This window comes from Salmo salar, chromosome 22 (assembly GCF_965601325.2).
Source record: "Salmo salar chromosome 22, fSalSal1, whole genome shotgun sequence".
Lineage (NCBI taxonomy): Eukaryota > Metazoa > Chordata > Actinopteri > Salmoniformes > Salmonidae > Salmo > Salmo salar.
In genome coordinates, this window is record NC_138312.1 from 3,617,913 (window position 1) to 3,630,691 (window position 12,779).

Here is a 12,779-nt window from a genome sequence, read left to right on the forward strand (position 1 = left end):
ATCGAGGGAAAGATGAACGAACCAAAGTACAGAGAGATCTTTGATGAAAACCTGCTCCAGAGTGCTCAGGACCTCAGACTGGGGTGAAGGTTCACCTTCCAACAGGACAACGACCCTAAGCACACAGCCAAGACAATACAGGAGTGGCTTCGGGACAAGTCTCTGAATGTCCTTGAGTGGCCCAGTCAGAGCCCGGACTTGAACCCAATCGAACATCTCTGGAGAGATCGGAAAATAGATGTGCAGCAATGCTCCCCATTCAACCTGACAGAGCCGGAGAGGATCTGCAGAGAAGAATGGGAGAAACTCCCCAAATACAGGTGTGCCAAGCTTGTAGCGTCATACCCAAGAACACTCAAGGCTGTAATCTCTGCCAAAGGTGCTTCTGCAAAGTACTTTTTAAAGGTTCTGAATACTTATGTAAATGTCATATTTCTGTTTAAAAAAACACATTTTGCTTTGTCATTATGGGGTATTGTGTGTAGTTTGATGAAAAAAGTAAAACAAAAAGGCTGTAACGTAACAAAATGTGGAGAAAGTCAAGGGGTCTGAATAGTTCCCAAATGCACTGTATATTGATGCCACCCCTCATCTCTGATTCTCCGCTGTGCATGAAATATCAATTGCACCTATAAGCTACTTAGTATGATCTCTATCAAATGATCCATAGCCTACAGGCTATATGCTACCAAGTGCATATTCAGAGAAGCACAGATCAAGTTATATTCCTAAAATAGCTGTCGGGATGGTGTAAATAAAACTAGACTGCATTACACACCGCATTGGATATTCCAACCCTGAGCCCGGCATGCTCTGGTCTTGCTGCAAAGTTTTTGGTGGTGTGCTTCTTAACCAATTGCTGTGCTGGGTAGGGCTACGGGGTTAGTTCAGGAGGAGAGTCAAAAGTTTCTTCAGAATTTCTTGTTGTCGATTAGACCTAGTCCCAAATCTTGCGTGTGGACTAGCCTATAGCCTATATTCTATTCAGTCTGAGAAGGAGACCGCAAAAATGAGAAGCTTGCTTATACTATAATTTAATTTATTAAAAACAATATGTTTCCTGCCCATGATGTATTTATCTGATTTAATTATTTGCAAACAGGGACAGTTTCGTTGCAAACAAGAGACACTGATTTGGCATTAGAGAAATATATGATGAGATGGACAAATACGCTTATCTCTCTGTCCATTCTTAGCCCCTAATTCCGGTAATTTGTTTGCGCTAATATGTAAAATTACAGAGTTGCATAAAATGTTTATTAAAAAATTTCTTGGACCTGCAAATATGATGATGGATTCATGCCATGCTTTTACTAAACTCAGCAAAAAAAGAAACGTCCCGTTTTCAGGACCCTGTCTTTCAAAGATAATCCGTAAAATCCAAATAACTTCAGATCTTCATTGTAAAGGGTTTAAACACTGTTTCTTTCCCATGCTTGTTCAATGAACCACTAACAATTAATGAACATGCACCTGTCGAACGGTCGTTAAGACACTAACAGCTTACAGACGGTAGGCAATGAAGGTCACAGTTATGAAAACTTAGGACACCAAAAAGGCCTTTCTACTGACTCTGAAAAACACCGAAAGAAAGATGCCCAGGGTCCCTGCTCATCTGCGTGAACGTGCCTTAGGCATGGTGCAAGGAGACATGAGGACTGCAGATGTGGCCAGGGCAATAAATTGCAATGTCTGTACTGTGAGACGCCTAAGACGGCGCTACAGGGAGACAGAACGGACAGCTGATCATCCTCGCAGTGGCAGACCACGTGTAACAACAACTGCACAGGATCGGTACATCTGAACACCACACCTGTGGGACAGGTACAGGATGGCAACAACAACTGGCCGAATTACACCAGGAACGCACAATCCCTTTATCAGTGCTCAGACTGTCCGCAATAGGCTGAGAGAGGCTGGACTGAGGGCTTGTAGGCCTGTTGTAAGGCAGGTCCTCACCAGACATCACCGGCAACAACGTCGCCTATGGGCACAAACCACTGTCGCTGGACCAGACAGGACTGGCAAAAAGTGCTCTTCACTGACGATTCGCGGTTTTGTCTCACCAGGGGTGATGGTCGGATTCGCGTTTATCGTCAAAAGAATGAGCGTTACACCAAGGCCTGTATTCTGGAGTGGGATCGATTTGGAGGTGGAGGGTCCGTCATGGTCTGGGGCGGTGTGTGACAGCATCATCGGACTGAGCTTGTTGTCATTGCAGGCAATCTCAACGCTGTGCGTTACAGGGAAGACATCCTCCTCCCTCATGTGGTACCCTTCCTGCAGGCTCATCCTGACATGACCCTGGCATGACACTGCCACCAACCATACTGCTCGTTCTGTGCATAATTTCCTGCAAGACAGGAATGTTAGTGTTCTGCCATGGCCAGCGAAGAGCACGGCTCTCAATCCCATTGAGCACGTCTTGGACCTGTTGGATTGGAGGGTGAGGGCTAGGGCCATTTCCCCCAGAAATGTCTGGGAACTTGCAGGTGCCTTGGTGGAAGAGTGGGGTAACATCTCACAGCAAGAACTGGCAAAGCTGGTGCAGTCCATGAGGAGGAGATGCACTGCAGTACTTAATGCAGCTGGTGGCCACACCAGATACTGACTGTTACTTTTGATTTTGATCCCCCCTTTGTTCAGGGACACATTATTAAATTTCTGTTTGTCACATGTCTGTGGAACTTGTTCAGTTTGTATCTCAGTTGTTGAATATTGTTATGTTCATACAAATATTTACACATGTTAAGTTTGCTGAAAATAAACGCAGTTGACAGTGAGAGGACGTTTCTTTTTTTGCTGAGTTTATAATGGAGAACTTTCCACCCCTACTGTTGTCCATGGTGTTCTGCAAACCCACAACCTTCTGGCCCGCAGCCTTGTGCACTATCAAAATTCCTGTGTTGCCATGCAATGATGACAGGACAAAGAACACATTCTAAAACTGCATATCTAAGGCTCTGGTCTGTCCAAGAAGTGAGGGTAAACGGTAGTCATGTTCTATACTATCCACTTTGTTTTAACTATTATTTTGGGTATACTGTAGGGGAAGGTCACTTGTTTTTTTTCAATCGTTCAGGGAGGGCTTAGGTAAAATATATTTTTCTGAAGGGAGGGCCATCCATTTTCACTTCAGAGAGGTCCAATTTTCTCTCTGTAACCCTTATTTTAAATAACGTTCAGTCCCTTAGGCATAATGTAAGCAATGTGGTTAAGGTTAGGGTTAGGTTTAAAATATTTTAAGATAAATGTTGAAATAGGTGGGGTTTAGCCATAATAATGATCTCTTTGTGGCTGTGTTAACTAGTGATGATTATACAGAAGTAAAATATTGCCATTCGGAGAGCAAGATTTTTGGGTGCAAGAGGAGAAATCCATGTGGGAATGCAGTTTATTTGTGAGAGTAACTTCTGAGTCTTGTAGTAAGTATATCTGCAAAACAAAACAAAAATCTCTGCTCTCTAATTAATATTTTGGTGCAACAATGATGTTCAGAGGCTGATTTTACAGCTTAAGAGATGCCCCTGTAAATTTGGCCTTGCTTTGTTCCGGCTGTGTCCTGGCTGTTTCTTTCAGGGGGTGCTTGCCGTCAGCCTGCCAACACACAAACTAACTGCTTTATTCCATTGTGGACACCTGCTTATCGAACATCTCATTCCAAAATTATGGGCATTAATATGGAGTTGGTCCCCCCTTTGCTGCTATAACAGCCTCCACTCTTCTGGGAAGGGTTTCCACTAGATGTTGGAACATTGCTGCGGGGACTAGCTTCCATTCAGCTACAAGAGCATTAGTGAGGTCGGGCACTGATGTTGGTCTGACTCGGAGTCGGCGTTCCAATTCATCCCAAAAGGTGTTTGATGGGGTTGAGGTCAGGGCTCTGTGCAGGCCAGTCAAGTTCTTCCACACCAATCTCGACAAACTATTTAATGCTATTTAATTTGTAATGCTGAAACAGGAAAGGGCGTTCCCCAAACCATACCCTGTTCAAACTCACTTAATCACAGAATCGTTTAGAATGTCTTTGTATGCTGTAGCTTTAAGATTATTATTCACTGGAACTAAGGAGCCTAGAAAACCATGAAAAACAGCCAAAGAACATTTTTCCTCCTCCACCAAACTTTACAGTTGGCACTATGCATTGGGGCAGGTAGTGTTTTCCTGGCATCCGCCATAAACCCAGGTTCTTCCGTCGGACTGCCAGATGGTGAAGCGTGATTCATCACTCCAGAGAATGCATTTCCACTGTGACCTTAAGCTTGTGTGCGCCTTCTTGGCCATGGAAACCCATTTCATGAAGCTCCCGACAAACAGTTCCGGCGGTTCCGTTTTGTGATCTTGTGTTGCCTACCACTTCGTGGCTGAGCCGTTGTTGCTCCTAGACATTTCCACCTCACAATAACAGCTCTTACAGTTGACCGGGCCAGCTCTAGCAGGGCAGAAATTTGACGAACTGACTTGTTGGAAAGGTGGCATCCTATGACGGCGGCACATTGAATGTCACTGAACTCTTCAGTACAGGCCATTCTTCTGCCAATGTTTGTCTATGAAGATTGCCTGGCTGTGTGCTCAATTTTATACACCTGTCAGCAACGGGTATGGCTGAAATAGCTGAATCCACTAATTTGAAGGGGGGGTCTACAATTTATATAGAGAAACAGAATGTACCCATCAATCACCCTGAGTGTGTCTTGCTGTACGGTATATCTGTCAGTGCAGTTTCTGAGTGGTGTGGACCTGAGCCAGTGTTGGCGAGTAGCTCTATTTCACGCTCAGTAAGAAGACAGATGTGCCATGATGGAGTAGAATTCTCAGGGTCTTTACTCTCACGGCTGCCAGCGTTATTACAGAGGGCAGAGAGAGAGCCATTTATGCCACGGCCAATCACGACAGAGATGGGCAACAGGATATTACAGCTCTAACAGGAAGTAATCGGGGGAAGTGGATTACAGACTTCCCTCTGAAAGCATTCACCTTTGACCTTAATAATAAACTCCCTGTTTGGGGGCTAGACGTTAAATCCATTTTTCAGTGGACTGGGCGATGAGGAATCAACGTCTGGAAAATGGGTCAAACGGTATGTTGTTGTCTGCAAGTGAAGCTGTGCAAGAGACAGCTTGTTGTATCGGCGGTTTAGCATAGATATCCTTTAATGGATGCTAAAGGACAATTCTGCATTAATTGGGCGGCGGTGACAGATTTGCCCCTATGTTTTTTATACAGGAATGCAAAAATAGCACACAGTCCATATGGCCTCCCTTGAGCAAGCAGCCTGTTAACCACACAAACACTCTCTTTTTAGCCAATTTCAGCCGTCAAGCGTGCCACTTTACATTCTCTGTACAGTTGAGATTATCCAGCGAAGGACAAACAACTCCATTTTAGTTGCATTGCACTTTATGTTCTCTGTACATTTGAGTGTATCTAGAGAAGGACATAACTACATTTTTGTGAAATTGCATAGGATATCATTAGGCCCCTATAAAATCGGAGAACATTGCCAGATTCACGGAATCCAGAATTTAAAACGTAATTCAATAATATTCAAATATGTATTGAACTTAGTAGAACATTCATGAATTTGCCAAACATTATCATAAGACATTAACCCCTGTGCGGCCTCGGGACGGACATCCAGCGAAAAATCATATCGCCATTAGCATAACAAAATGTAATAATAAAAAAAATATATATATTCAAATTATATATCGTTTTATAGATACACCTCTCCTGAATCGAACCACGTTGTCCGATTTAAAAAAGGCTTTACAGCAAAAGCAAAACATTAGATTATGTTAGAGGAGTATATCGTAAAAGTAGCCACATAGCCATTTTCCGACCAACCACATGAATCACAAATAACCACAAAACAGCTAAATGCAGCACTAACCTTTGACAATCTTCATCAGATGACACACCTAGGACATCATGTTACACAATACATGCATTCTTTTGTTCGATAAAGTTCATATTTATATATAAAAACAGCATTTTACATCGGTGCATAACGTTGACTAACTATTTTCCCCTCAAATGCATCCGATGAAACAGAGCTACAATTTACTAAATTACTATTCGAAAACATTTTTCAAATGTAATATTGTCATTCTAAGATTTATAGACGAATATCTCTTGAAAGCACCTGTAATGCCAGATTTAAAATTAACTTTATTGGATAATCATACTTTGCGATGAAAGGGGATGCGATACTCTGAAAAATAGGCTAACGTTACAGGTCAGCGCCATCTTGGAACAATCGCATATCACATCTAGTCTTGTATACTATTGTCAATAATCCCTTACCTTTGGTTGTCTTCATCAGAAAGCACTTCCAGAAATCCCAGGTCCACAACAAATGTATTTTCGTTCGAAAAAAATACTCCTTTATGTTCCAAGAGCTTGTTCTTGTTAGCGCGTCTGAAGGCTGCTCCAAAACTTCCGTCGGCCACGGGACAGCCATTTCGAGAAAATGCATTTTTTTCCCATTTAGGTTCGTTCAAACATGTCAAACGTTGTATAACATAAATCTTCAGGACGTTTTTCAACAAGAGAGCCAATAAGATTCGAGGGGGACGATTGCATTGTGTTTCAAAACGTTTCGAAAGGGGAGGGTAACCAGGGGCGTCGGCGTCATAATGGTGATGGCCCTCTCCGTGTGACCACGTTCCACAGCGTCTCATTCATTCAGTTTTAACAGTAGGAGACTCAAACCACTTTGTAAAGACTGGGGACATCTAGTGGAAGCAATAGGAAGTGCTCAATGAACTCACGGTGTGATTAATAGGCAACGTGATGAAGTTCCACTTCCTGTTTCGATCTGTCTCGGGGTTTTGACTGCCATATGAGTTTTGTTATACTCACAGACACCATTCAAACAGTTTTAGAAACGTTAGGGTGTTTTCTATCCACAAGTATTAATTATATGCATATCCTAGCTTCTGAGTTTGAGTAGGAGGCCGTTTAAAATGGGCACGAATTTTTTTCAAAAATCGCTTTAGCGCCCCCTATCCTAGGGGAACGCCAAGAGGTTAACAAAATGCATCAGTGACTCAGTGAAACATTTTGTTCTCCCCCTGAACAAGGCAGTTAAACCCACTGTTCCCCGGTAGGATGTCATTGTAAATAAGAATTTGTTCTTAACTGATTTGCCTAGTTAATTAAGCAAATGTAAACAGGAAGGCCCCTGTCTGTTTGTCTACCACCTTGTGTAGCCATTAGCATTGATGCTAATGTAATGACAACCATCTTCCAGTAAATGGAAAGGCTTTCCCAAAAACCTTCTCAATTTTGGCAGAATGATATCATGATTATTTGCACCAATCCAGTGGCCATTTGTTTTGCAAACTTTGCAATCACATGAGCGCTACAGAAACATTGCTAACCAAACAACGGTCCCTGGCTGGTGCACTCTTGCAATTAAAGGGTAACTACAGACAAAAATCTAAATGTAAAAGATTTTACTTACAACATCCAATTTTGTGATTTTGAGAACGAAAACCTAAAAAAAACTAAAAAAAACGTGAACCTGGATGAACAAAACAGAGAACTAAATACAAAAAAATGATATATAATGTCAGCTCATATTTATTGCAGTGCTTCTGACAAACTGTATATTTGAATCTTCATCCTTCTCAATGTCTCAGTCATAAACATCTACTAAAAGCCATCTTCTTTTTGTTGAGTAGTACATCCATCAAATGACTGACGCGGTAGTACACTGACAATCAAAACAAGTGTTTTAAAAGCGTTACAGTGGGCATACAGAAGACGAACGAGCTGATCACTGACTACAGGAAATGGAGAGCCGAGAGCGGGTTGAGAGCTTCAAGTTCCTCGGTGCCAATATCACTAAGGATCTATCAAGGTCATAACACACCAATACAGTCGTGAAGAGGGCACGACAATGCCTCTTCCCCCTCAGGCTGAAAAGATTTGTCATGGGCCTTCAGATCCTCAAAAAGTTCTACAGCTGCACCATTGAGAGCATCTTGACTGTCTGCATCACTGCTTGGTATCTGACTGAGGGTAATGTGCTACAGAGGGTAGTGCGGAAGGCCCAGTACATCACAGGGCCCATGCTCCCTACCATCCAGGACCTCTATACCAGGCGATGTCTGTGGAAGGCCCTAAAAATTGTCAAAGATTCCAGCCACCCAAGTCAAAAACTGTTCCCTTTGATACCGATGCACGAAGTCTAGAACCAACAGGACCCTAAACAGATTCTACCTCCAAGCCATAAGACTGCTAAATAGTTAGGTAAATAGTTAACCAAATAGCTACCAGGACTATCTGCATTGAACCTTTTTGCACTAACCTTTTTGACTCATCATACACGCTTCTGCCACGGTTTACTATCTGTCACTTTATTCCTAGTTCTATGTACATACAGTTGAAGTCGGAAGTTTACATACACCTTAGCCAAATATATTTAAACTCAGTTTTAAACAATTCCTGACATTTAATCCTAGTACATTCCCTGTCTTAGGTCAGTTAGGATCACCACTTTATTTAATAATGTGAAATGTCAGAATAATAGTTGAGAGAATGATTTATTTCAGCTTTTATTTCTTTCATCACATTCCCAGTGTGTCAGAAGTTTACATACACTCACTTAGTATTTGGTAGCATTGCCTTTAAATTGTTTAACTTGGGTCAAATGTTTCGGGTAGCCTTCTACAAGCTTTCCACAATAAGTTGGGTAATTTGGCCCATTCCTCCTGACAGAGCTGATGTAACTGAGACAGGTTTGTAGGCCTCCTTGCTCGCACACACTTTTTTAGTTCTGCCCACAAATTTGCTAAAGGATTGAGGTCAGGGCTTTGTGATGGCCACTCCAATATCTTGACTTTGTTGTCCTTAGGCCATTTTGCCACAACTTTGGAGGTATGCTTGGGGTCATTGTCCATTTGGAAGACCCATTTGTGACCAAGCTTTAACTTCCTGACTGATGTCTTGAGATGTTGCTTCAATATATCCACATAATTTTTCTGCCTCATGATGCCATCTATTTTGTGAAGTGCACCTGTCCCTCCTTCAGCAAAGCACCTCCACAACATGATGCTGCCAACCCCGTGCTTCACGGTTGGAATGGTGGTCTTCGGCTTGCAAGACTCCCCCTTTTTCCTCCAAACATAACAATGGTCATTATGGCCAAACAGTTCTATTTTTGTTTCATCAGACAGGAGGACATTTCTCCATTTCCCCATGTGCAGTTGCAAACCGTAGTCTGGCTTTTTTATGGTGGTTTTGGAGCAGTGGCTTCTTCCTTGTTAAGCGGCCTTTCAGGTTATGTCGATATAGGGCCCTGTTTTACTGTGGATATAGATACTTTTGTACCTGTTTCCTCCAGCATCTTCACAAGGTCCTTTGCTGTTGTTCTGGGATTGATTTGCGCTTTTCACACCAAAGTAGGTTCATCTCTAGGAAACAGAACGCGTCTCCTGCCTGAGTGCCTGACGGCTGCATGGTCCCATGGTGTTTACTTGCGTACTATTGTTTGTACAGATGAACGTGGAACCTTCAGGCGTTTGGAAATTGCTCCCAAGTATAAACCAGACTTTTTTCAACAAAAATTCTGAGGTCTTGGCTGATTTCTTTTGATTTTCTCATGATGTCAAGCAAAGAGGTACTGAGTTTGAAAGTAGACCTTGAAATACATCCACAGGTACACCTCCAATTTACTCAAATGATGTCAATTAGCCTATCAGAAGCTTCTAAAGCCATGACGTCATTTTCTGGAGTTTTCCAAGCTGTTTAAAGGCACAGTCAACTTAGTGTATGTAAACTTCTGACCCACAGGAACTGTGATACTGTGAATTATAAATGAAATAATCTGTCTGTAAACAATTGTTGGACAACTTACTTGTGTCATGCACAAAGTAGATGTCCTAACTGACTTGCCAAAACTATAGTTTGTTAACAATAAATGTGTGGAGTGGTTGAAAAACGAGTTTTAATGACTCCAACCTATGTGTATGTAAACTTCCGACTTCAACTGTATCTACCTCAATTACCTTGTACCTTGGTCTGAGAGTCCTTTAGGTGCCTTTTGGCAAACTCCAAGCAGGCTGTCATGTGTCTTTTACTGATGAGTGGCTTCCTTCTGTCCACTTGTCACATTCGTTGTTGGAATGAGACCAAGGCGCAGCGTACTTAGAGTTCCACATGTTTAATAAATATGAAACTCACCAAAACAATACAGATGAAAACGAAGCATGACGTTCTGGGCTGCTCACAGGCAGCTACACAAACACAAGATCCCACAAAGCACAGGCGGGAAAAGGATGCCTAAGTATGATTCCTAATCAGAGACAACGATAGACAGCTGCCTCTGATTAGGAACCATACTCGGCCCAAAACAAAGAAATACAAAAACATAGAAAAAGGAACATAGAACGCCCACCCCAGTCACACCTTGGCCTAACCAAAATAGAGAACAAACCCTCTATGGCCAGGGTGTGACACCACTCTACCATAAAGGCCTGATTGGTGGAGTGCTGCGGAGATGGTTGTCCTTCTGGAAGGTTCTCCCATCTCCACAGAAGAACTCTGGAGCTCTGTTAGAGTGACCATTGGGTTCTTGGTCACCTCCCTGATCATAGCCCTTTCCCCCCCCGATTGCTCAGTTTGGCCAGGCGGCTATCTCTCCGAAGAGCCTTTGGTGGTTCTAAAGTTCTTCCATTTAAGAATTATGGAGCCCACTGTGTTCTTGGTTACCTTCAATGCTGCAGATATTTTTTGGTACCCTTCCCCAGATCTGTGCCTCAACATAATCCTGTCTCAGTGCTCTACGGCCAATTCCTTTAACCTCATGGCTTTGTTTTTGCTCTGCCAAGCACTGTCAATTGTGTGACCTTATATAGACAGTTTTGTGCCTTTCCATATCATGTCCAATTAATTAAATTTACCACAGGTGGACTCCAATCAAGTTGTAGAAACATCTCAAGGATGATCAATGGAAACAGGATGCACCTGACCTCAATTTTCAGTCTCATAGCAAAGAGTCTGAATACTTATGTAAATAAGGTATCTGTTTTTAATTTTTTTATTATGAATTTGCTAAAAATTCTAAAAACCTGTTTTCGCTTTGTCATTATGGGGTATTGTGTGTAGATTGATGAGGGAAAACAATATTTAATCAATTTTGAATAATACTGTAACGTAACAAAATGTGGAAAAAGTCAAGGGGTCTGAGTACTTTCTGAATGCACTGTATTCCATTCCAGCCATTACAATGAGCCTGTCTTCCTACAGCTCCTCCCACCAGCCTCCTATGATATACTGATATGCCTAGTCATGAGGTATTCAATATACAGTATATGGTTAGCAGGCCAGTCCTAACAGGGTCCATTAGTGAAAAGTGAGCAAGACTCTTTTCATCTACAAGTTCTTTGAGTCAACAAATCAAAACATTTCAAACAGAGAGAGTTTGTGGCTGAAGGAATGGCACCTTTCAAGTAGTATTGACTTTTTTTTATTGACTGTTTTTTAACACTTAACACTTTCATCTTGTTATGCTACAATTCACTGTATCATAACAAAGTTATGTCAGTAATCATTGTTTTACATCTTACAACCCTTTTGCTTACTGGTTCCTCCAATGTTAGCGGTTGTATACTATAGAATGGTTTTACTGTATGTTCTCAAGTAAGTTGTTATTTTGACAGCAAGGTTGTTATTTTCACTGTGTGTGTGCGTGTGTGTGTGCAGGTTTGTGTGCACACTCTGGCCTGCAGCAATGTTTGATAGTGTGTGATGTGATTTCAGGGTCTGACGGAAGGACAGGCGGCCCCATGGGAGACTGCCAAGAAGGATGAGAACCGCAACAAGAACCGATATGGCAACATCATCGCTTGTGAGTACTGAAGTGACACTGATACTGAGCTGGACAAGGGTGTTTGGTGTATTTGCCAAGCCTTTTCAGAGCTCAGGAGTCTCCTGTTCTCATGGTAGACTTGCTTGACCTGAGGCCGCCTTTGACATCACCAGACTGGAGGGTATGTGGGTTCATAGGCACCAAAACCACACTTAGCAAAGTTGGCTACATCACCCTCACCATTGATTGACACCATTGTCTCTCCCTCCCCCTACACACGCAACCTTGCCCCCATTCTGGACTCCACCCTATCCTTTGACCACCACATCCAACAAACTGTTCATAATTGCAATTATTCCACCATAGTGAATAGGTGCTGGGGATGATACTGAACCACTCATGCTCACTGAGAAACGTCTGCCACATAAATATGACCTGAACCAGTCAGATATGACCTGAACCAGCCAGATATTCCCACCCACCTCTCCAGCCAGTCAACAAGGATAATATGATCAATAGTGTCAAACTGAGATCCCAAAAAACTAGAATCGAGCATTCAAAGCCAACAGAAGGTCATTACTGACTTTCAATAAAGCGCTTTCCGTGCTGTGAAGTGAGTATGAACAACTTTAAATAAGTTGCTCATAGTCAAATAAGCCACATAACATCTTTCAGTAGTCTAGTAGGGACCACGTCCAAGGGGCAGGCGGAGGTCTTCATGTGAGCAATAGTATCAAGGAGGGACTAACATGATATTTGCTGAAAGGGAAAAAAGGAAGTAGTAGACGGTCTCAGAGTAGTTGCCTCAAGTCTCTCCTGACCAGAAATGCTAGTATGGTGCCAGCCACTGTCATTCTGGGATCTAATCATTTCTATATTTTCTGTAAATAATTGTAAAAACAGTTAGCAGAGATCAGGGGATGCGAGCCTGTCACTGTTAAGCGTGGGGCACTAACAACAT

General features: G+C 42.4%; 1 protein-coding gene across 4 annotated transcripts in view; it reads left to right on the forward strand.

The window, feature by feature from the left end:
• The window catches only part of LOC106582631 (receptor-type tyrosine-protein phosphatase T), a 593,162-nt gene that overhangs the window by 482,496 nt on the left and 97,887 nt on the right, over positions 1-12,779 (forward strand). For all 4 annotated transcript variants that reach the window (XM_082967335.1, XM_045705246.2, XM_082967334.1 and 1 more), the window contains one exon: positions 11,770-11,857. In XM_082967335.1, coding sequence (XP_082823461.1) covers positions 11,770-11,857 — 88 coding nt within the window. The remainder of the gene's footprint in view (positions 1-11,769; positions 11,858-12,779) is intronic.